The 25,419-nt window shown below is 36.6% G+C and overlaps 1 protein-coding gene across 1 annotated transcript; it reads right to left on the minus strand.

The window, feature by feature from the left end:
* Window positions 1–2,557: 2,557 nt before the first annotated feature.
* LOC132279812 (uncharacterized) lies at window positions 2,558–6,846 on the minus strand. Its single transcript, XM_059781854.1, has 2 exons — window positions 6,207–6,846; window positions 2,558–3,527 (listed from the first exon to the last, which is right to left on the minus strand). The coding sequence occupies exons 1-2, from the start codon at window positions 6,592–6,594 to the stop codon at window positions 3,514–3,516; spliced, it is 402 nt and encodes a 133-aa protein (XP_059637837.1). The 5' UTR covers window positions 6,595–6,846; the 3' UTR covers window positions 2,558–3,513.
* Window positions 6,847–25,419: the final 18,573 nt, after the last annotated feature.

Genomic DNA, 25,419 nt, shown 5'->3' on the forward strand with positions numbered 1-25,419 from the left:
ATTAGAGTTGAGAAGGTCTAAGAAAAATCAAATTTTTGGCTTTTCTAAACCGTTTCCCAGAAAATTTTGCAAGGCACGAGCAATTTCAAAGAGAAGGAAGCTTGGAAATTGAAAGAATTACTTCCCTTGAGTTGCTAAATTTAATGTCGATAGCTAGACGAAGTTAGAGCAGGCACTAATCCTCAAAAATCTCGATAGCTAGACACACCGAGATCAAATTAGTCCTCCTTACCCTATACCATGTCTCTCTAGAGATTCAAGCTTCCCTAAGTAAGAAAGTTCTTTTGGAAGCGGAAGGAAAAGACCTTGAAGACAAAAGTTGGAAAGAGGTAATGGAAAGACCTCAATCCACTCTTCATCCTCAATGAAGAACTTTGGACTATGGGGCTGATTTGGATTATAGGAAGATGGAGTAGGTGAGAGTGCACCTAGCAAAGGCTTTTGAAGGGTCATATTGAGCACGGGAATGCTCGACAACTTATCCTTCAAAATTTCAACATCCTCCTCACACTTATCCGGCGGTTCGGGCTCAACAACTTGAGACAACTCAAGTGAGGAAATGGGATGAGATGCAAGCTCCCAAGAAAGAGATACATTTGATGTTGACCAAGGAAGAGAATGAATAGGTGGATGAATATTAAGTAAAGAATTCACCTCCGAAATGGAATTGTCAACATTAAAATCCTCACAATTGAAATGAGCCAAACAAGCTTTTAGAGGATCCTCCATTGAAGGAGGTGCATCAAGCAAAGGATTATTTAGGGGTTGTTCTGGAGTTTTAAAGGATGCAATCTCATCATCTTTTTCCTCATTTTTAACCACAAATTCTTCCATTTTATGAGTAGCAACAATTTGATTTTCAACCACCATTTCATCATTTTCATATGTGATGACCACTTGATCATTCTCATGATGAAAGTTACTAGGAGTAATCTCATCATTCATAGAATTTTCTTTTGGATTGGCCACAAGTTCAATGGAAAATTCTTCTTCATTTCCATGATTTAGAGCATCAACCATTTGTTAAATTTGGGCTATTTGGTCATTTAAATCAACTCTAAATTGGGAATGAGAATGAGTGGTGGATTGCATGCTAACAATGTCATCCAACATTTGCTTGTTGGACTCCATCATTTGCGTGTGCATAGACTCCATCATTTGGTTGTTAGCAACAATTAACTCATCCAATGGAGACGGTGGAAAAGGAGAAGAGGGCGGGAAAGAATGATCATTGGGTTGAAAAGGTTACATATGAGATTGTGGGGTTGAATTTCCTATGTCATGCCACAAGAAGTTTTGTTGGTCTCCCCAACCCGAGTTATAACCATTGAAGTATGGATCACTACCCGGTTCAAAAAAATTTTCATTTGGTTGCTCTAGATAGAAGTCCGAGAATTGTCTCGTTGGAAGACATTCTCTTGTATGATGTGTATGACTAGAGCAAAATGCACAAAACTCATGTGGTGTGTAGAATTGAGTTGGAAGATAACTACCCTCCATCTAGGACAACAATTCTTTATCATCAACTCCACATATAATGATCCCTTTCTCCTCAATTATCAACAAGATAAGAAATAAATGGCCACGAAAAGGACCGATGCTTTGCAATATAGTAAAACAAAAATAGCCTCGACAAGGGCTTCACAAGCTAAATTAAACACATACACAATATTCACAATGCGAAACTAGAAGTCAAGAGACTTACCTGGGGGCCTCTAGACTTACAATTTGCTAGTGTTCCCACGGCGAGTTTTGAGTCCCTAGAATCTCACAAACACGAAGATGATAAAAAATACACAAGGAGTATTCACAAGACACAATATTCACAATCAAACTAAAATTAACCCTAGAACTTTGGTCGCTAAACCGTTTGTAGTCCCCGGCAACGGCGCCAAAAATTGATCGGTTGGTCAATTATACATCAACCTTCGCAATAGCACGAATCATTGTAAAATAGGGCTATTGGTCAGGTAAGTCGAACCACTGGGACTGCGCTAGTCTATGGCAACCTAAGTGTCTAGAATTGTTCTTAGAGTGATGAGGTGTAATAAAGAGTTGTTGATTGTTTGTCACTTATACTATGAATTGAAATATGCATTAATGAACAACTTGCAAGAATTTAAGAGATGAAAGACGAGTAAAGAAGACTAAGGAAGTGAATCCGCCTCCATCCCTATACACATGCTAGATTAGACCTAAATTAGGGGAAAAACAACATATGATGGTCAAGAACTACATAGTAACACATAGTTGCCATGTAAGTAATCAAGAGGTACATTAGGTCTCAAACAAGTATAATCCATCAAAAGGGTAAACATGTTTAGACTACCTAACTAAGGTGTAGCTTATACACGTTTACTTAAATGAAAGACTATCAAATTCTTGACAAAATGATGAAGCACATGGAGCTAGAGATTAAGCATACACCATCAAAGGATTTCCTAAGCAATGGTCTATCAAAGTCACCTATCAACATGCCATTACATCATTTCATAACCTTGTTTCCATTCTCACCATGTAAACTCAAGCAAAAAGATTAATACAAGACATCGCCTAACATAAGATAATGAGCTTGAAGAAATCATCCATACATATATAAACATTCATTACACCAAATGAAGTGCTCTTAGCTATGAAAAAGACCATAAATATACATTGCAATCCCCCAATATAGACTACCCTAGGACATGCTTACAAGGGAGGGACTTCATCACCTCCCTAGAGAAAGAGTTAGTTACCCATTGCTAAGCTAGAAGAAGGAAGAAGCTCCATCCAAGACTCCATTTTCGTGCTCCTTCCTTTGCTTGAAGAACTCCTCCCTTTGCTCCCTTCTCTCTCCTCTATCTTGCTAGAATCCAGCTTAATGATATGTGTGGCCTCCCTCTCTTATCTTCTAGAGATAAGCCTCTAAAAACCCCCACCAACCAACATCTCCAACCAACCATTAAAGAGGGAAATTCGAATTGAGGAACCCAAGATGCAAGTGGCTGAAAATGGGCCATTTCCAGATGCAATTCTGCCCTAATTTCGAGCACTCGAAATAAGGGCTTGAGCACTCGAAATTGGAGCAGAATGCTCCATTCTTGCCTTGCTCCGCCCGTACCTACTTTGGTAAAATGGCCATAACTTTGTGTTCAGAACTCCAAATGATGAACCATTTAAAGATTTGGGAAGCTAATTTAGAGCTCTAAAAACTTTATGTTTTGGTGGAGATCCAATTCTCAAGTCTTGTTGGTCGAAAATGAAGATCAAGGCAGAATTTCATTGCTGCCAGGCAGTTCTGTGCACCTCTGGTAACAAGGCCATAACTCTCTGCTCCAAGCTCTGAATGACAAACCGTTTGAAGATTTAGAAAGCTAATTCAGAGCTCTAAATCTTTCATGTTATGATGAAAGTCCAGTTATTGAGTTTCCTAGGTCAAAAATGGTGACAAAAGTCAGGTTCCACTGCTGCCAAGCTTCAGCATTGTGCCTTTGCATTCAAAATTTCAACAAAACATCATTCTTGCTTCTTTTAAGCCAATGAACCTGAAAATAAACAAAAATGCACAAATGAAGATAATCTACATAATAAAATCAAATAATGGACTTAACTAATGCAATTTAGGGCGCTTGAATATGCAATATTCGGCGCTTATCAAGCAACCACTTCGCCTTTCGTTTTTCAATGTTTGGAAGTGCAATGGCTATACTTGTAAGAGTAACCACAGGAAGAGACCAACAATTGGAAGGTTCTCTAAAAGCTAGAGATGGAACTTGGTGACTGTCAAACTTTTTCACCCCAATGAAGGTTGTAGATTGATCTAAAAGCTCTTTCAAATATTTTGGCTACCGCTTTTTACCCTTCTAAATAAAATGATTGGTAGCATCCCTATTGTTCTTCATAATCTGTAAAGGCAGTTCCTACTCACCTTCGAGATACAAAACATAAGGACTGAAATCTAGCTCTGTACCATGCCCTGATTCTAATCTCGTGTGATTGCTTAAGGCAGTATGTTTAGATATGATCTTCTAAATTAACTCCTCGTACAAGTTCCAAAATAACATGAATGGGCTTATTAAGATCAAATAGATAAGCACAAATAATATTGTTAGCCAAGACGATCACAACTAATTTTGCTAGCCAAGACAATCACAATCTGGACTGCTATACAGAAGTCCAGAATTAGATTTTTTGTGATGTGAACAAGTTTTCTGAATTTTTGGCTCCCGACTCGTAAAGCTAAAGGGCTCTCTTTCCACTCTAGTAGCATTTCGATCCAATAATTTTCTGTTTTCAACTCAGTTTTGTAGCTTTTCACTCTTTCCTCTTTGCACCATAATCTTATGGCGGTGAAACATCTAAATGTCGGGGCAATTGTACCTCCTATCACACCAAAAGATTAAATCACAAGAACAATAAAGGCTGACCACCTATAATTTGATCTAACGTTGCTTGGATTAATATAGTAGTTATCGTCGCGAATAAATATTCTGTGGTGCGCTTCTGCCAAAGTGAATGCAGCCAAGAAACAAATTGTCCCCGAAGCATAACAGGTAATTGAACGAGCCACAACGAACTGAGGGCTACTAGATTTTCTATCATCCAGTATTTTTTAACATTTACTTTCAATTTTTCAATCGTGAACTTTTCGGTTTCCTGCAATTCTGTGAAACAAGAGTTACGCAGGGTGCGAAAACAGTTGATTTTAATTGTGATTAACTCCTTTAATAACCTAGATTGATTATTAGGTCAACTTGCTTAATTTATGATTGATTAAATTGCATGATCAATTAAGCATTCACAATCATAAATATAAATACTGAAAAGTAAAGCAAGTTAAGTTTAGAGAGATTGCACCAGGATTTTTAGCGAGGAAACCCCAGTTGATAAAATACGTCAACTATTATGAGAAAAACCTCGTGAACTATTCAGTCTAAAGTAAACCAATCCACTATGCTTGAAACAAAGTATACCGAACTTTGACTCTGGCTCACACCCTATCGTTCTACACCACACCAACCGCTGACGATCCTCTGGCTTTACGACTCTTCGTCCAACAGCAACTTGATCTCAGACCGACACTTGATATTTGTAGAAGAGTAATAGGTAGATCAGACAACACTCCACGAATGCTCCAACCCTTTCAAAGTGTGATTGCATTTACTTCTCTTCTTCAAGATCTAAACTCCATTATAGAAGAATTAAATCCTTTTTCTCATCTGGAATATCTGAATCTTCAATATAGCTCCAATTCCGATGAGATAGAGAACAACACCATTAAATCACTCATGAATATATGTGTATGCTCTCATAAATAAATTCAGAATAATCAAATTTGATTTTTTGAATTTTCTCTCTCTAGAAGGCTTTCTCAAAATATAGAATTGATTTTCCCTCAAGCCTCGAATAAACCAATGTATATGACATGATTTATATAGAGTTTTGAAAGCCCTAATCCCTTAGAAAATATGATAAATTTCGTGCATAAGACTTAGAAGGAAGTTGGGATAAAAAAGGTAACATTCAGAAGAAGGAAACTGAAGTTAAAATAGTACCAAGACGTCTTGAACCTGTTCGATAAATCTTGAACCGGTTCAAGATGGACAGACTCTAAAATTGCCACTCTGCTGAAGTTGAACCTGTTCAATAAATTTTGAACCAGTTCAAGTTAAACCTGTTCGATAAATCTTGAACTAGTTTAAGATGGACAGAATGTAAAATCTTGTTTAAAACCTTTCAAAAGCCTTCCTAAATGTTCTCACTACCTCTTAAAACATCTTATAACATTGTTCTCATCATCTTGGAGTGTAGTATATCATGAACACTTGACCTTCTTCAAATCCGCATCCGATCTTCCATCTTTGAAATTTGTAACCGAAAAATTACAACTCGATCGGACTTGTTTTGAGAACGAAATTAGCCAATTACAAAAATATATCTCACAAATTCTTCACTCAAAATTGTTTCGTGTCTACCATCATACTTCAGTTGAAGACACTTTTTAGTGGTGGAAACCATCAAAGCTGAGAAACTCAACAGTACAAGCAAAACAAGCATGAATGATATAGCTGCAATGTGTTCTATCTCGAAAGAAGGATTTATTAGTTGAGTATTTAATTGGATGTAAATATTAACAAAAATAGTGATCACGAGAATTGCCAAGGCTGTTATGTTCATGAAAATTTCTGTGTCATTCATAGCTCCTATAGATGGCATAAAATTACCTGTCACTGTAGACATCAAGGTGGTGCTGGTAAGTTTCGCCAGCTGATCCAACTCGCCTGGCATAGTGGTACTCAGATCCACTGGCAGCTTCATTGTTACAGCTAGTAATGTCAAGGAAGCAGCATTGAGAGTGAAAAATTTGCATGGAAACCAGAGTTTTCTGTGGCGAAACCCATGGAAGACGTCAGCAACCATTGCAAGGGAGAAGACTAGAGATGCTGCTGTAGCACAGATGCCGATCCACGGCATTGGTGATTCCAATCGATGTTCCTCTTCCTTGTTCTTAATTATCTCGGAGCAGCAGGATGCGCTTATATCACTGCAGTTGCTGCAAGACAGGAGGTGCCTTTCCAACATTGGATAGTAGTAATGGACGCAAATTGACATTTTTTTTTTGTTTTTCTTTTTCTTTTTTTCCTTTGTGAGCAAAGCTAGATCTTGGGTTGCAGTGTTTAGTCCTGTGAATGCTATATATTATATATATTCCAGGAAGCTTCTAGGAATGGGATTGGTGTTGCATTTCTCAAGTCAACTGGTGAACCATTTTTGCTATTTTTCCTCGAAGCTGTGGAAAATGTGAGCATGTCACTTTCATCGGTCAATCAAAAGAAGACTCAGAAAATTCAAAGGATAGACAAGACATTTAGTACTGTGGGCCAAAATTGAGAATGGTTTTTTGGAACTCACTGCTTTTTTGTTTTTTTACTAGTAGTTCATTGTGCTGGGATTGAGTGCACCTTTTAAGCTGAAATCTAATATTTAGTTTACATGTTTTACAAAATATATATATGTGTGTGTGTGTGTGTGGGGTGAATGCCTGATATTTGTTCGACTCTAGAGTTAAATCAACATTCTATTGATTATGTAAGTAGAGGAGGACTCCAAGACGTGTACCAAAAGCTCAAATAGTTTTTTTGGGCCATCCGAAACTTTCACTGAAACAGTGAAGGATTTGTCCGGGTTCATTTTATCATGACAAAAAAATTGTTATTCATCATTAAATTTAGAACCTACAACAAGAGAGCTGCTGACTTGGATTTTATTTTATTTAAAAAATATATATAAATAATAAAGACCAGTTAATAATAAAGACTCAAGAACCGAATATCACTTCTGTTGCTACAAAATCCAATGTTAATTTTATGCTTTTAAATATCATATTTATTTAGTATGTTTTTTTCCCCTCCCAGAATGTCACTAAAGCTACATGTGGTAATGAACAATTTCTGCTGTTTTTCCTTGAAACTGCGGGGAATGTCTCTTTCATAATCAGTGAAAGATCGAAAGAAAATTCAAGTATATTGTAAATATAAGAAAGAATATAAAAAGAGATAAAGAGAGAGAACTTTATTTATTTGGTGAAAGATCCAATTTAAAGAATTCTCAATCACATATCTTTAGTCACGAGTCACCGCTTAATACAGCAGTCAATTGCATTGCACATACATCACTAGACGAATGGCTTCTACACGCATCATTAGGTTTCTTCTACCGCCTCACTTACTTCTCCAATTAGCATTTATGAAGTGGAATTGGAGAAGTAAGACTCCTCCTTGGGATCCACTATACAACGCTAAGAATATGTCTTGTTAAAACATTGCTAAGAAAAAAAATTAAGTGGGATAAAAATTTAACAAGGAAAAAGAGTATAATATTCTTGTATGTCAGAAAAGAAAAGAGTGTTGCATAGGTTAGAACTACCTCATTAAAACCTTGCCAGGAAAACCCATTGGGACAAAACCTGTGCAACAAAAAAAGAGTACATTATATGTCAATACCTTTTCAATTAAGTACTCCCCCTTATCAGAGCCAAAGATCTGTAAGTTGTCGCATCACAATGTTGTGTATCAATTTCTTGAACGTCGTGGTTGGCAGTACCTTAGTGAACAAGTCCGCTAATTTTTCACATGAACGCATTTTTTGAATATCAATTTCACCATTATTTTGGCATTCATGTGTGTAAAAGAATTTGGGTGAGATGTGTTTCGTCCTATCACTTTTGATATAACCTTCTTTCATCTATGCAATGCATGCAACATTATCTTCATATAATATTGTAGGGCTATTTGTTATTGATGAGAGGCCACATGTTATTCTAATGTATTGAATTATGGATCACAACCAAATGCATTCCCCATTGTCCTCATGAATCACAAGTATCTCAGAATAATTTGAAGTAGCAATCATTGTCTACTTTATAGAGCACCATGAGATAGCAGTGCCACCACAAGTAAACACATACCTTGTTTGTGATCGAGCTTGATGTGGGTCAGAGAGATTACCAGCATCTGCATATCCAATTAACGGGGATTTTGATTCTTTTGAATAAAACAATCATATATCAATTGTTCCACGAAGATATCACAATATGTGTTTGACTCCATTCCAATGTCTACGAGTTGGTGTAGAATTGTATCTTGCTAATAAGTTGACTAGAAAAGCAATGTCAAGTCATGTGCAATTTGCAAGATACATAAGAGCACCAATTGCACTAATATATGATACTTTAGGACCAAGGAGTTCCTCATCATCTTTAGGAGGTCGAAAATGATCTTTCTTAACATCAAGTGATTGGACAATCATTGGTGAGCTTAATGGATGGGCTTTATCCATATAAAAACGCTTCAGAACCTTCTCTATATATGTTGACCGGTGGATGTGGGTTCCTCTTGATAAATGTTCAATTTACAGTTCCAAACAAAAAGTTGTCTTTCCGTGATCTTTCATCTCGAATTATTTCTTTAAATAAGTGGTAGTCTTTAGGAGTTCTTCAGAAGTTCCCACCAGATTCAAATCATCAACATATACTGCAATAGCAAAACCATATTTTGTTTTGTTATTAAAAATGCATAGACAAAGATGATTATTCACATACCCTTTGATAAGAGTCAAATATTGCATATTCTAGCGCCCTTATTTGCATTAGTTAAGTCCATTAGTTAATTATAATGTATTGTTTAGCTTTATTTGTTTATTTTCGTCTTCTTTCAGGTTGGTTCCCCTGAAATTGGTTAAAAGAATGGTTTTGACGAACTCTTGAAGAATCATAGCAGGTTGTTGCTGGGGACCGTCATTTGGACCAAGCTTCTTGAGTTATTATGCGTGTGAGTTTTGCGGTATAGTGCTTAGGATCAAGACCGCGTCAAACGGACTGATCCAAAGTGGCTCAAGAGAGGAGTGAAGGCTTTGAAGCAGAGCCCCGTGGGTGCCCACCAAACACTCTAGTGGCCCCTTATCCCGCGGGCCCCCGCCACAGACCCATGGGCCCCCGTCGCAGCACCACGGGGCCCGCCATTTGCTCCAGTGAGCTCCTTCATCATCGCAGCACCCGCGGGCACCCGCCGATCTGCAGATAGCAGATCACCTACTCCTGTTTTTGTGCTGAAACTTGTCCCCTTGACCCATTCTGTGGTTCTAAAATCTCCTAAGGTTGTTGAGCCACGAAAATGTGTGGTGAGGGAGTGTATTTTTGGTAGATAAGAGGCTTGAGGGTGGTATTATCACATATCTCACATTTTTACAAGTTTTAGAGAGAGAAATATTGTGAGTTGAGAGGTGTGGGTTGTTCTTGAGCTCTAGGTGCGAAAATGGAAGGGCTCTTCATCATTTCTTCTTCCTCCATTGCTCCTATGGGTAACTAACTCCCTATCTAGGGAGGTGATGAAGCCCTCTCTAGTAAGCATGTTCTAGTTTTGATTTTGTTTTGGGGGAAACAATGTATATTTATGACTTTTTCACAATTTAGAGCATTCATTTTGATGTAATGGACTCTAATCTATATAAATGATGATGTTGAAGTTCTTGTCTTGTCTTAGATTCTAATTTCTCATGATCATATAGCTTGTTTTCCCTAGTGACAATGGAATTGAGGTTGTGGAATGGTTTTAATGGCATGACGTGTAGGAAGTTTGATAATCTATAGCTTAGGGCCTTCCTTTGATAGATTATTCTTGATTTCTAACTTCATGTGCTTCTATTATGTGATTAAAGGCTTGATAATCTTTTGCTTAGTGAGCATCTAAGGTTGCATCCTAGTTTAGATAGCCAAAACATGTAATGCTTTGATAGGTTATTCTTGCCTATTGATTTCATAAATTTCTTGAAGGTAATGTAGCAATTTTGTGTTGTTGCATACCATGGTCATATACATATGTTGTTCTCCTAAGTAAATCATTCTCTAGCATGTTTAAAGGATAGGTAGTGGATTCACTTCCCTAGTCCCTTTTATATTATCTTTATCTCTTTAATTCCTTGTAAATTATCATTTTTATGCAATTTAAATCCCTAATTCTAGTGACAGCCCAAACACAACTCTATACCCCTTTCATCAAATCAAAAGTGAATTTAACGACCTTGGTTGCCATAAACTAGCAGTCCTAGTGGTTCGACCAACCCGTTAAATAGCCCTATTTTACAATGATTTATACTATTGCAAAAGGTTGATTTATTATAGATTGAGTCTCAAATCGATCACCCTTCTTATATTAAGTACTCGTTGAGGCGATTGTACCATATGCGCCCAGATTGCTTTAATCCATACAAGGATCATTATAATTTTATTGAGTATATACTGCGTGGTTTTGTTTTTGGCATTTTGAAACCATCAGGAATCTTCATATAAATATCATTATCTAGTGATCCATATAAGTATGTCATTACCACATGATAAGCGCCAAATATTGCATATTCAAGTGCCCTTATTTGCATTAACTAAGTCCATAAATTGATTATACTATATTTATTAACTTTATTTGCATACTTTTGTCTATTTTCATGTTGGTTCTCCAAAGAGAGTTAAAAGTGACGCTTTGATAAGTTTTTAAAAGATCAGAATACGCCGTTGCCGGGGACCGTCACTTTAGCCAAGTCAAGTGATCCATGGAACTTGTAATGACCCGGTCATTTTCATTTCTTTCCCTTTCTTCAAATTTTGCGGACAAATTTTTTCCATTGTCTTTTCCTTTTCGGGTTCGATTTCCCGCCTCTTAGTGTCATCTCGAGTTCTCGGAAATTGTTTCTGAGACTCTTTCCTTTGGATTGACAACTTCCTTTAAGGACCGAGTCATTTCCACATTTTTTTGTTTTTTGACATTTTTCATTTTTTCGTCTTTTCCCTTTTTCGTCCTTTAGTCGTTTTTCATTTTTCCTTGCTTAACCTTATTTTTTGTGCTCAGATTTGATTCCATGATATTTAAATTCCATGACATCTACATTTTTAATTTGGTAGAAATGCATATTAAATGCTTACTTTCTTTGTAAAAGCAATGAAAACAAGACTTTTTGTAATTATCCATAACTTGAAGGGTTTTTGCGTAATTAAGTAAAGTAATTATTTTTTTTATTAGGGACCATTTTGCAAATTAAATTGGAAGATATTTTCAAAAAGGACCTTTTTACAATTTTCAAAAAATGTGACAAGTGTCACATTCCTATGGTGCCACTTGTTCATTTTGTGGTGGAACCACTTGGAGGTTTAATCTCATGACACATGGAGGTTGGAGATTCACCCACTTGTTGTTCTAGAATTGGTGCACTTATTGGTATGGATGGTTGACAAGTGTAGGGTTAATATTTAAACTTGGAAGCTTACTTGGATTCATGAAAAGTGTAGGACTCACCTTTAGTCTTGCATTAGTGTGTGTGTGAGAGGTAGTGCAAGAGCACCTAGTGAGTGGAGAAGCCCACCAATTTAGCTTAGGATTTACACATTTTAATTCATTCATCACTTTCCTCTCAAGAACCCTAAGGAAGCCACCATTGGAGAAAAGCTTGACTAGTAGCTTTGACTTCATTTTTGGGCACTTTTCACTCACCTTAGAACTTTGAACTTAGAAAACTTTAGGCTCATCCCACTCTCCTCTTCAAAACCCTTGAAGTATCTAGCCTAACTCTTAGTTTTGCTTTGGTATCTAGAGATAAAATTCTCTAGTGAGGTATTGATCTATTATTTTGAAGTATTTTTATGTCATTATTGAGTGTTTTACACGCATGGAAGAGAATGACTTGTATTTTTCCCTTAAACTGTTTTAACTTGAAATTAATCTTGCCAACTTAAATATAGAATATGAAAACATACTCAATTATATTTCATTTAGTTTTGGTTTCATGTAATTTGGAGTTAAAATGAATTAGTTATGAATTTTTGAAGTTGCAAGCTAATTGCTGGAAATTTGAAGCTTTTCCTTTCCAGTCTAGAAATGAATTTTTTATATGAAGCGGTGGTGGTTTAATTGCCTTGAAATTTTTACTGGAACTTCCCCCATAGGTTTTACACTACTTGGAATTTTTTTACGATTTTAGAGCATTTCTAAATTTTTTTAAAAATCTGAAACTATCTGTTGTCCATGTTTTTATTGCAACTGGAAAACATATTTTTAGATGATTTATTTCACTAACCTTTTGACATTGGATCATGGCTTAAATTTCCAGTTTTACACTCTCTGATGTTTACTTCCAAAATAAATTAGGTTTGCCCAATTTGGATTTCAAATGAATTTTTCATGAATTTTCAAAGTTGGAAGTTACAGGCTAAAAATGTGTTTTCTGGGTAGAATTTGTTTCAAAGTTGTGATTCAAAACTGTTTCAATTGGGAAAATATTTTGTTAAACTAAATTGATATTATCAAATTACAATGTTTAAGCTTTCATTGGGCTTTTGATTCATTCAATTTGGGTTAGAATTGAATTTTTTATGAATTTTACAAGTTGAAGGTAGCAAGCTGAAAAATTTGTTTTGCTGACCGAAAATTTGAGGCGATTTCATTTCGGTGGTAATTGGGATTTCCATTCCAATTGAGGTAGGGAATATTTTAGGATTATTTGTGCCTTGTATTGTGTGTTTGCCATGATTATACAACATATATGTATGCCTTGTATCAAATCTAGAAAGTTAATAATTTTTATTTCTTTGTATAAGATTTAAAATTTATGATGATGTATAACATTGATTTGAATTGTAACATGCTAGGAAATTATGCTTAGATATGTTGGTTAACATATATTAAATTTGGATCATTTGATTAAGAATTATAACTTTTATTTAATATTTATCTTTAGTGAAAGTTTAATTCACATGGTTGTATCAAGCATTAAATCAAGTTGTAATGTGGTATTTAAATAGGCCTTGGCATGTTCTCTAACATAGATTAAATTGAGGGCATTTGGAATTGTTTAAAAATCTAGAGGAAATTAATTAATTAGCTTGATTAATTTTGTTTTAAGTGTTTTAATCACTTAACTTGTCATTTGATGTTATATATATGATGACCATGACATGTTTTTCAATATATATTAAATTGAGGTTATTTGGATTAACTTGGAATTTAGAGAATTTAACTATTTATGTTTAATTAAATTCTACTTTATTACTCCATGGATTTAATTGCATTTTGGAAGTTGTTTCTATATTTAAATCATAGATTTGGATTTGATGTATGTTCACTTGATTACTTTTGAGTATTGGATAACATAGTTGTTACTTTTATATTCATGAGAATATGTTTTTCCTTATTGAATATATTGTTGCTATGTGTAAGGAATTGCACATTTTGTATTTGACATCTTACATGCCATAGTAGTTGTGAATTTTGAGCATGTATTGTATAAGTTTCCAAAATTTGGATTGTGCTTGGTAAATAGTTGATATCTTGTATATACATACTGATATATATACGTTGTTGCACAATTTGTTGATTTTGGAAACTTGGAGATGTTGTTATTTGGCTACGACTAGGACTTGGTTCTAGTACGGGGGATTGTTCCTCTATATAGTCTAGTGCGCACATAGGGAGGTTACCCATGGACTAGTAACCCTAAAGTAACTATGTTGTCGGTCTGATCCGGCGTGACGTCCAAGTATCCACTTTGTTTGATTTCGTATTTCATTTCAAGTTGATAACTAGATGATATTGTAACTTGTTATTCCTTATTTGATTTCCTATTTTGAGCTAAAGATGTAGCTTTGTGAAAGTATGCTTCATGCATTGTATTGGAAGTTCCATTGTTGGTTAAATTGCATCGATATCATAATTTGTGTTTTGATGTTCAAATGTAGTTTAGGAATGACCTTATAGATTCATTTTGAACATATACGTTAGGTGGCATGACCCACACTTGTTGTTTTCGTATTTTGGATTTTAAGTTCAAGACTTTGAGAATCTATATCTTGTTGCCTTGTATAACATGTTTCCATGTTGTTTAAATTGCATGAACAATGTGATTATGATATAAATGATCTAGGTAGCTTAGGATGCTCCCTGGGTCTCATCTTGACATAGACGTTAGGTGGCATGAGCCCCTTTAACATGTTTCACTATAAGGTGATAAAATTGTAAAATGCTAGGTCGATGCATGCTAATCTCCTACGAGTAGCTTTATGTTACTCACCCCTACGATACTGGGGCATATTTCAGGTATAGGACTCAGGATTTGAAGATTCCATTGCTCCTTGGATGGCTTACAGTTTCTATGTTTTTATTTTATGCAAGTGTTAGCATAAGACGCCTCTTTGTAGCCCTATTTGTTTAAACTTGTATTTGTTGATTCGTATATGTAAAGTGTACATAAGTGCAATCTTTTCAATGTATTTAACATGTATGAGATGAGGCTGGAGGCCAATGACATGTATCTCGTTTTCTATGCACTTTTGTTTTCAAAGTTTGTTATGAAAATATTGGAAAATGTTAAGTCATTGTTTCATAACTTTCGCATCGGGTGTTGGAATTTCATATCTTTTCTGCCCAGACTCAGAATCAGACGATTCTTGTCTAATTTTGTTCATTTTTCGTTGTCCTTCCAATGGTGTGCATGGTGGCACCCTTTTCAGTGAGAAATGACCATTTTGCCCTTAGTTCATCTCTTTTCGGGTTAGGCATTCTTGCTTCATTTGCAAAGCTCATTTGAGTTCCGTGGCTTCATGAAGAGTCATTTTGGGGCCTTAGGGATGACGTATATCTCTTGAGGTCATTTGGCTTCTTTCGCTTACGTATTTCGGGTCCGTTATCGGGTTAACTTCCGGTTCAATACTAACGCACCGGGTTGAGAAATCCGGGTCGTTACAGGTGATATCAGAGCTCCTAGGTTTGAATACCTTGGACGACGGGTTTTGGGTGCATATCATACTTATGTTGCCATGCTCTATGGGTTTATATGCTTCATGATAACATGTTTTGGTTTGAGAATATGTTTATGTGCTTACATGCTACATGTGGTATGCCATTTGTTTAGCATGATTTAATTATTATGTAAAGAACATGACATATGATGTATTCTAGATCAAATTTGTATATGCATAACTGTGTTATAGATTTCGCATGACACGAGATTGGTCATTAAGGCTCAAGTTGAGGTTGATGGTGATTGTAGTCACGGTTGTATTGTAGTTTAGGGTATTGTTGACCTAGAGTTAGTTTTGAGGTAGGTGGAGAGACACCTTTTGTTTAGGCTCTTGTGGGGTGAGCCATTAGGCACAACCGTAGTACTGGATTTGTTGATTTTAGGCCATGGTTAGGTTTTGGACCTTTTGGGATCCTTGGTTATTTTGGAAGGTTCCTCTGAGATTGCAATTTTCGTGGGCGGGTACGTTGTGGGCGGGTGCATGGCACTGTCATGCTACCGTACTGGCAAGCTACGAATGCAGTTCGAATGGAATCAGCGTTGGGTTTTGTTCCGACAGGTGTAGTCCTTTTGATTGATAATGATGATGGTTGTTTTGGAGATCAGTCGTAGTGATCGATTTGGTTGTCTGATTGTATGGCTAGAGTTGTCATTTCCTTTGAGTTCTCCCTACGCGATGACGCTTTTAGGGTCAAGTCGTTTGATAGATACTTCGGGTAGAGAGAGCATTGCATTGTTAGTGTCACTTGTAGTGTCACCCTTAGATTCAGAGATGGATTGTAAGAGTCTTACCATTGTGGTAAGGGTTCACGTTTGTTTTGAGACAGGTTGTTGTTGCATTGGTTTTTAGAGTCAGTGTATGGCTAGGACTGGTCCTTCCTTTTTACCTAGGCACTCTAGGACACAATGTCCATAGGGTTCATTGTTGTATCACTTTTGTTTTCTATAGTTTCATTTACTACCATGTTAGTAGTATGATTTATGATATTGTGATGCATGAGTAGGTAGAGGTCTATCCACGTTTGCCTTCTTGTTGTGTGGCAATAGGATACCTTTCTTATATGCTTCGAGATGCCATATTGTTACTGCGCTTTAATGACATGCTTTTGTGTTTATGTGGAGACGTGCAGCATGTGCTTTTGATTTTCATCTATGTAAGTAGATTTTCTTTCTGGTAGTTGCATTCCTTGTCATATGCATGACTTTCAGGTTTGGTTTTCCCATTCGTTTCCCTTGGTCGCACGTAGTCTGTATGCGGGTTTCCATAATGATTTTGTGCTGGTTCGTGTTAGGGACTTCACAAGGAGTGAGTCTTTTCCCTTCGTTGCGTTGTGCACTATTTTGGGGTTGGTTGGTCCATGAGGATCATCGTTGTTGTCTTGAGTCCTTGGTGAGGATTTGATAGATTTTGGTCGACTTACTTCCATGTAGGGGGTGAAGTCGTTGACTTTGTTGTCTTTCATTTTAGAGATGGAGTCGTGGTGTTGTCCTTTTAAGGACTGGTGGTCCCCTTTCTTTCATGTCTTCCTTTGGGGAGTTTTTACCGTATTTGTTGACGGAGTTATGGTGCTCAGGGTGAGTTGATTTGTGTGAGATCATTTTACGAGGGCTTGTGTCCATATTATTGAGGATCTTTTTGATTCGTGAGGGGAGCTCGATGCTCTTTTGAGGATGTCTTTTGGAGACTTATTCCAGTTTTGGAGGCCTGGATGTGGTTGACTCTTAGGAGGAGTTTTGGAGGATCGTTGTTGGATATGGCTTGCTTGTGGAGTTTTCTCGTCCTAGTTATGGCTAGGCATAGTTTTGAGGAATTGTAGTTTCAGTGATTGATTGTGAATTGAAATTAAAGGATTTTGATTTAGCTTGGTGATGCCAAGTACGGTTTTGAGAGATTCATTTTGTGACTTTGGTTGTCAGGACTTGATGTGTGTACCACTTAGTGGACTTGTATTTCGAGGATTTCGTCACCCGTAGTAGGGATTGTGATCCGATGTTTGATTTCGGTGTGGTTTCGTAGTTGATCTGTTTTAGGATGATATCTGGGATTTCGGAGATGATGTTTTGTTTGTTAGGCTTTGGATTCATGATTTAGGTTGTTAACAGGAGTATTTTGAGGCGTTGAAGTTGTTAGTTTTGTTGTATTGAGGACTTAGGACCTTAAGCTTAACGGTGCCTGTGACATTGTTGTCAGAGTTTGGGATTAGCTACCCCAACTCTCACAAGATGCTTGGTTCCCGTAGTGCTTTTGGTAATGATGATTCACGACATTGATGTCATTTGTATCGAGAGGTTTCATGGGTAGACCTAGTGGGGGCCAGGTTATGAATTAGTGTCTTATACTGTCATGCTACCTTACTCATGAGTAAGTGTGGGCGGGTTCTGGTCGCTATTCGTACTGCCACATTGTCTTTGTTTAATACTTTGATTTAATCTGTGATGATCTTAGAGTTCTTTTTAGGTTGTTTTTGGATCGGTATGATGGTTCATCAGGAGAAATGCTTATGGTTGTTGTCTTGCCTTTTGACTAATCGTGTGACCGTGTGGTCAATTTCCTTTTGAGAGGTTGTCCTGTCGTAAGCACGTGGGTGCGAATGACATTGGTTTGTACGTTGTCTTTCAGCTTTGGGATTGCTTTTGTAGCACGTTGTGTGGGGTACTCGGAGATGTACTCCGTTGTTATCCTGGTTTCACTTTTAATTTCTTGGGGCTGGATTACGGGGACAAAATCCCTTTAAGGTGGGAAGGTTGTAATGACCCGGTCATTTTCATTTCTTTCCCTTTCTTCAAATTTTGCGAATAAATTTTTTTCATTGTCTTTTCCTTTTCGGGTTCGATTTCCCGCCTCTTAGTGTCGTCTCAAGTTCTTGGAAATGGTTTCTGAGACTCTTTCCTTTGGATTGACAATTTCCTTTGAGGGCCGAGTCATTTCCACATTTTTTTGTTTTTTAACACTATTCATTTTTTCGTCTTTTCCCTTTTTCGTCCTTTAGTCGTTTTTCATTTTTCCTTACTTAATCTCACATTTTGTGCTCGGATTTGATTTCGGCTTGGCATACGTCCATGATATTTAAATTCCATGACATCTACATTTTTAATTTGGTAGAAATGCATATTAAATGCTTACTTTCTTTGTAAAAGTCATGAAAACAATACTTTTTGTAATTATCCATAACTTGAAGGGTTTTTGCGTAATTAAGTAAAGTAATTATTTTTTGTCTTAGGAACCATTTTGCAAATTAAATTGGAAGATATTTTCAAAAAGGACCTTTTTGCAATTTTCGAAAAATGTGACAAGTATCACATTCCTATGGTGCCACTTGTTGATTTTGTGGTGGAACCACTTGGAGGTTTAATCTCATGACACATGGAGGTTGGAGATTCACCCACTTGTTGTCCTAGGATTGGTGCACTTGTTGGCATGGATGGTTGACAAGTGTAGGGTTAATATTTAATCTTGGAAGATTACTTGGATTCATGACAAGTGTAGGACTCATCTTTAGTCTTGCATTAGTGTGTGTGTAGGAGGTAGTGCAAAAGCACCTAGTGAGTGGAGAAGCCCACCAATTTAGCTTAGTGTTTACACATTTTAATTCATTCATCACTTTACTCTCAAGACCCCTAAGGAAGCCACCATTGGAGAAAAGCTTGACTAGTAGCTTTGACTTCATTTTTAGTGCCTTTTCACTCACCTTAGAACTTTGAACTTAGAAAACTTTAGGCTCCTCCCACTCTCCTCTTCAAAACCCTTGAAGGATCTAGCCTAACTCCTAGTTTTGCTTTGGTATCTAGAGATTCAATTCTCTAGTGAGGTATTGATCTATTATTTTGAAGTATTTTTATGTCATTATTGAGTGTTTTACATGCATGGAAGAGAAGGACTTGTATTTTGCCCTTAAACTGTTTTAACTTGAAATTAATCTTGTTAAATTAAATATAGAATATGAAAATATACTCAATTATCTTTCATTTAGTTTTGGTTTCATGTAATTTGGATTTAAAATGAATTAGTTATGAATTTTTGAAGTTGCAAACTAGTTGCTGGAAATTTGAAGCTTTTCCTTTCCAGACTGGAAATGAATTTTTTATATGGAGCTGTGGTGCTCCAATTGCCTTGAAATTTTTACTAGAACTTCCCCCATAGGTTTTACACTACTTAGAATTTTTTAACGATTTTTGAGCATTTTTAAATTTTTTTAAAAATCCGAAACTATCTGTTGTCCATGTTTTTATTGCAGATGGAAAACATATTTTTAGATGATTTATTTCACTAACCTTTGACATTGGATCATGGCTTAAATTTTCAGTTTTACACTCTCATATGTTTACTTCCAACATAAATTAGGTTTGCCCAATTTGGATGTCAAATGAATTTTTCATGAGTTTTCAAATTTGGAAGCTACAGGCTGAAAATGTGTTTTCTGGGCAGAATTTGTTTCAAAGTTGTAGTTCAAAACTGTTTCAATTGAGAAAATATTTTGTCAAACTAAACTGATATTATCAAATTACAGTGTTTAAGCTTTCATTGGGCTTTTGATTCATTCAATTTGGGTTAGAATTGAATTTTTTATGAATTTAACAAGTTGAAGGTAGCAAGCTGAAAAATCTATTTTGCTGACCGAAAATTTGGGGCAATTTCATTTCGGTGGTAATTGGGATTTTCATTCCAATTGAGGTAGGGAATGTTTTAGGATTATTTGTGTGTTGTATTGTGTGTTTACCATGATTATACAACATATATGTATGCCTTGTATCAAATCTAGAAAGTTAGTAATTTTTATTTCTTTGTATAAGATTTAAAATTTATGATGATGTATAACTTTGATTTAAATTGTAACATGCTAGGAAATTATGCTTAGATATGTTGATTAATATATATTAAATTTGGATCATTTGATTAAGAATTATAACTTTTATTTAATATTTATCTTTAGTGAAAGTTTAATTAACATGGTTGTATTAAGTATTAAATCAAGTTATAATGTGGTATTTCAATAGGCCTTGGCATGTTCTCTAACATGGATTAAATTGAGGGCATTTGGAATTGTTTAAAAATCTAGAGGAAATTAATTAATTAGCTTGATTAATTTTGTTTTAAGTGTTTTAATCACTTAACTTGTCATTTGATGTTATATATATGATGACCATGACATGTCTTTCAATATATATTAAATTGAGATTATTTGGATTAACTTGGAATTTAGAGAATTTAACTATTTATGTTTAATTAAATTCTACTTTATTACTCCATGGATTTAATTGCATTTTGGAAGTTGTTTCTATATTTAAATCATAGATTTGGATTTGCTGTATGTTCACTTGATTACTTTTGAGTATTGGATAATATAGTTGTTACTTTTATATTCATGAGAATATGTTTTTTCTTATTGAATATATTGTTGCTATGTGTAAGAAATTGCAAATTTTGTATTTGAAATCTTACATGCCATAGTAGTTGTGAATTTTGAGCATGTATTGTATAAGTTTCCAAAATTTGGATTGTGCTTGGTAAATAGTTGATATCTTGTATATACATGTTGATATATATACGTTGTTGCACAATTTGTTGATTTTGAAAACTTGGGGATGTCGTTGTTTGGCTACGGCTAGGACTTGGTTCTAGTACGGGGGATTGTCCCTCTATATAGTCTAGTGCGCACATAGGGAGGTTACCAATGGGCTAGTAACCCTAAAGTAACTATGTTGTCGGTCTGATCCGGCGTGACGTCCGAGTATCCACTTTGTTTGATTTCGTATTTCATTTCAAGTTGATAACCAGATGATATTGTGACTTGTTATTCCTTATTTGATTTCCTATTTTGAGCTTAAGATGTAGCTTTGTGAAAGTATGCTTCATGCGTTGTATTGGAAGTTCCATTGTTGGTTAAATTGCATTGATATCATAATTTGTGTTTTGATGTTCAAATGTAGTTTAGGAATGACCTTATAGATTCATTTTGAACATAGACGTTAGGTGGCATGACCCACACTTGTTGTTTTTGTATTTTGGATTTCAAGTTGTAAACTTTGAGAATCTATATCTTTTTGCCTTATATAACATGTTTCCATGTTGTTTGAATTGCATGAACAATGTGATTATGATATAAATGATCTAGGTAGCTTAGGATGCTCCTTGGGTCTCATCTTGACATAGACGTTAGGTGGCATGAGCCCCTTTAACATGTTTCACTATAAGGTGATAAAATTGTAAAATGCTAGGTCGATGCATGCTCATCTCCTACGAGTAGCTTTATGTTACTCACCCCTACGATACTGGGGCATATTTTAGGTATTGGACTCCGGATTTGAAGATTCCATTGCTCCTTGGATGGCTTACAGTTTCTATGTTTTTATTTTATGCAAGTGTTAGCATAAGACGCCTCTTTGTAGCCCTATTTGTTTAAACTTGTATTCGTTGATTCGTATATGTAAAGTGTACGTAAGTGCACTCTTTTCAATATATTTAACATGTATGAGATGAGGCCGGAGGCCAATGACATGTATCTCATTTTCTAAGCACTTTTGTTTTCAAAGTTTATTATGAAAATATTGAAAAATGTTAAGTCATTGCTTCATAACTTTCGCATCGGGTGTTGGAATTTCATATCTTTTCTGCCCGGACTCAGAATCAGACGATTCTTGAGTCTAGTTTTGTTCATTTTTCGTTGTCCTTCCAATGGTGTGCATGGTGGCACCCTTTTCAGTGAGAAATGACCATTTTGCCCTTAGTTCATCTCTTTCCGGGTTAGGCATTCTTGCTTCATTTGCTTCGCTCATTTGAGTTCCGTGGCTTCATGAAGAGTCATTTTGGGGCCTTAGGGATGACGTACATCTCTTGAGATCATTTGGCTTCTTTCGTTTCCGCATTTCGGGTCCGTTATCGGGTCAACTTCCAGTTCATCACTAACGCACCAGGTTGAGAAATCCGGGTCGTTACAGGTGGTATCAGAGCTCTTAGGTTTGAATGCCTTGGACGACTGGTTTTGGGTGCATATCATACTTATGTTGCCATGCTCTATGTGTTTATATGCTTCATGATAACATGTTTTGGTTTGATAATATGTTTATGTGCTTACGTGCTATATATGGTATGCCATTTGTTTAGCATGATTTAATTATTATGTAAAGAGCATGACATATGATGTATTCTAGATCAAATTTGTATATACATAACTGTGTTGTATATTTGGCATGACACGAGATTGGTCATTGAGGCTCGAGTTGAGGTTGATGGTGATTGTAGTCACGGTTGTATTGTAGTTTAGGTTATTGTTGACCTAGAGTTAGTTTTGCGGTAGGTGGAGAGACACCTTTTGTTTAGGCTCTTGTGGGGTGAGCCATTAGGCACAACCGTAGTATTGGATTTGTTGATTTTAGGCCATGGTTAGGTTTTGGACCTTTTGGGATCCTTTGTTGTTTGGGAAGGTTCCTCTGAGATTACAATTTTCGTGGGCGGGTACGTTATGGGCGGTTGCATGGCACTGTCATGCTACCATACTGGCAAGCTACTAATGCAGTCCGGATGGAATCAGCGTTGGGTTTTGTTCCGACTAGTGTAGTCCTTTTGATCGATAATGATAATGGTTATTTTGGGGATCAGTCGTAGTGATCGATTTGGTTGTCTGATTGTATGGCTAGAGTTGCCATTTTCTTTGAGTTCTCCCTGCGCTATGATGCTTTTGGGGTCAAGTCATTTGATAGATACTTCGGGTAGAGAGAGCATTGCATTGTTAGTGTCACTTGTAGTGTCACCCTTAGATTCAGAGATGGATTGTAAGAGTTCACGTTTGTTTTGAGACAAGTTGTTGTTGCATTGGTTTTTGGAGTCAGTGTATGGCTAGGACTGGTCCTTCCTTTTTACCTAGGCACTCTAGGACACGATGTCGATCGGTTTCATTGTTGCATCACTTTTGTTTTCTATAGTTTCATTTACTATCTTGTTAGTAGTATGATTTATGATATTGTGATGCATGAGTAGGTGGAGGTCTATCCACGTTTGCTTTCTTGTTGTGTGGCAATAGCATACATTTCTTATATGCTTCGAGATGCCATGTTGTTACTACGCTTTAATGACAGGCTTTTGTGTTTATGTGGAGACGTGCAGCATGTGCTTTCGATTTTCATCTATGTAAGTTGATTTTCTTTCTGGTAGTTACATTCTTTGTCATATGCATGACTTTCAGGTTTGGTTTTCCCATTCGTTTCCCTTGGTCGCACGTAGTCTGTATGCGGGTTTCCACAATGGTTTTGTGCTGGTTCGTGTTAGGGACTTCACAAGGAGTGAGTCTCTTCCCTCCATTACGTTGTGCACTGTTTTGGGGTTGGTTGGTCCATGAGGATCATCGTTGTTGTCTTGAGTCCTTGGTGAGGATTTGATAGATTTTGGTCGACTTACTTCCATGTAGGGGGTTAAGTCATTGACTTTGTTGTCTTTCATTTTAGAGATAGAGTCGTGGTATTGTCCTTTTTAGGACTGGTGGTCCCCTTTCTTTCGTGTCTTCCCTTGGGGAGTTTTTACCATGTTTGTTGACGGAGTTATGATGCTCAGGGTGAGTTGATTTGTGTGAGATCATTTTACGAGGGCTTGTGTCCATATTATTGAGGATCTTTTTGATTCGTGAGGGGAGCTCGATGCTCTTTTGAGGATGTCTTTTGGAGACTTGTTTCAGTTTTGGAGGCCTGGATGTGGTTGACTCTAAGGAGGAGTTTTGGAGGATCGTTGTTGGATATGGCTTGCTTGTGGAGTTTTCTCGTCCTAGTTATGGCTAGGCATAGTTTTTAGGAATTGTAGTTCCAGTGATTGATTGTGAATTGAAATTAAAGGATTTTGATTTAGCTTGGTGATGCCAAGCACGGTTTTGAGAGATTCATTTTGTGACTTTGGTTGTCAGGACTTGATGTGTGTACCACTTAGTGGACTGGTATTTCGAGGATTTGGTCACCCGTAGTAGGGATTGTGATCCGATGTTTGATTTCGGTTGTGTTTTGTAGTTGATCTGTTTTAGGATGATATTTGGGATTTCGGAGATGATGTTTTGTTTGTTAGGCTTTGGATTCGTGATTTAGGTTGTTAACAGGAGTATTTTGAGGCGTTGGAGTTGTTGGTTTTGTTGTATTGAGGACTAAGGACCTTAAGCTTAGCGGTGCCTGTGACATTGTTGTCAGAGTTTTGGGATTAGCTACCCCAACTCTCACAAAATGCCTGGTTCCCATAGTGCTTTTGGTAATGATGATTCACGACATTGATGTCATTTGTATCAAGAGGTTTCATGGGTGGACCTAATGGGGGGCAGGTTATGAATTAGTGCCTTATACTGTCATGCTACCTTACTGACGAGTAAGTGTGGGCGGGTTCTGGTCGCTATTCGTACAGCCACGTTGTCCTTGTTTTGCACTTTGATTTAATCTGTGATGATCTTAGAGTTCTTTTTAGGTTATTTTTGGATCGGTATGATGGTTCATCAGGAGAAATGCTTATGGTTGTTGTTTTGCCTTTTGACTAATTGTGTGACCGTGTGGTCAATTTCCTTTTGAGAGGTTGTCCTGTCGTAAGCACGTGGGTGCGAATGACATTGGTTTGTACGTTGTCTTTTAGCTTTGGGATTGCTTATGTAGCACGTTGTGCGGGGTACTCAGAGATGTACTCCGTAGTTATCTTGGTTTCACTTTTAGTTTCTTGGGGCTGGATTTCGGGGACGAAATCCCTTTAAAGTGGGAAGGTTGTAATGACTCGGTCATTTTCATTTCTTTCCCTTTCTTCAAATTTTGCAGATATATTTTTTTCATTGTCTTTTCCATTTCAGGTTCGATTTCCCGCCTCTTAGCGTCGTCTCGAGTTCTCGGAAATGGTTTCTGAGACTCTTTCCTTTGGATTGACAACTTCCTTTGAGGACCGAGTCATTTCCACATTTATTTTTTTTTAACACTATTCATTTTTTCGTCTTTTCCCTTTTTCGTCCTTCAGTCGTTTTTCATTTTTCCTTGCTTAACCTCACTTTTTGTGCTCGGATTTGATTCCGGCTTGGCATACGTCCATGATATTTAAATTCCATGACATCTACATTTTTAATTTGGTAGAAATGCATATTAAATGCTTACTTT

This window comes from Cornus florida, unplaced genomic scaffold (assembly GCF_030987335.1).
Source record: "Cornus florida cultivar Cherokee Brave unplaced genomic scaffold, ASM3098733v1 CherokeeBrave_3.0.0_Hap2_Chr10, whole genome shotgun sequence".
Taxonomy (NCBI): domain Eukaryota; kingdom Viridiplantae; phylum Streptophyta; class Magnoliopsida; order Cornales; family Cornaceae; genus Cornus; species Cornus florida.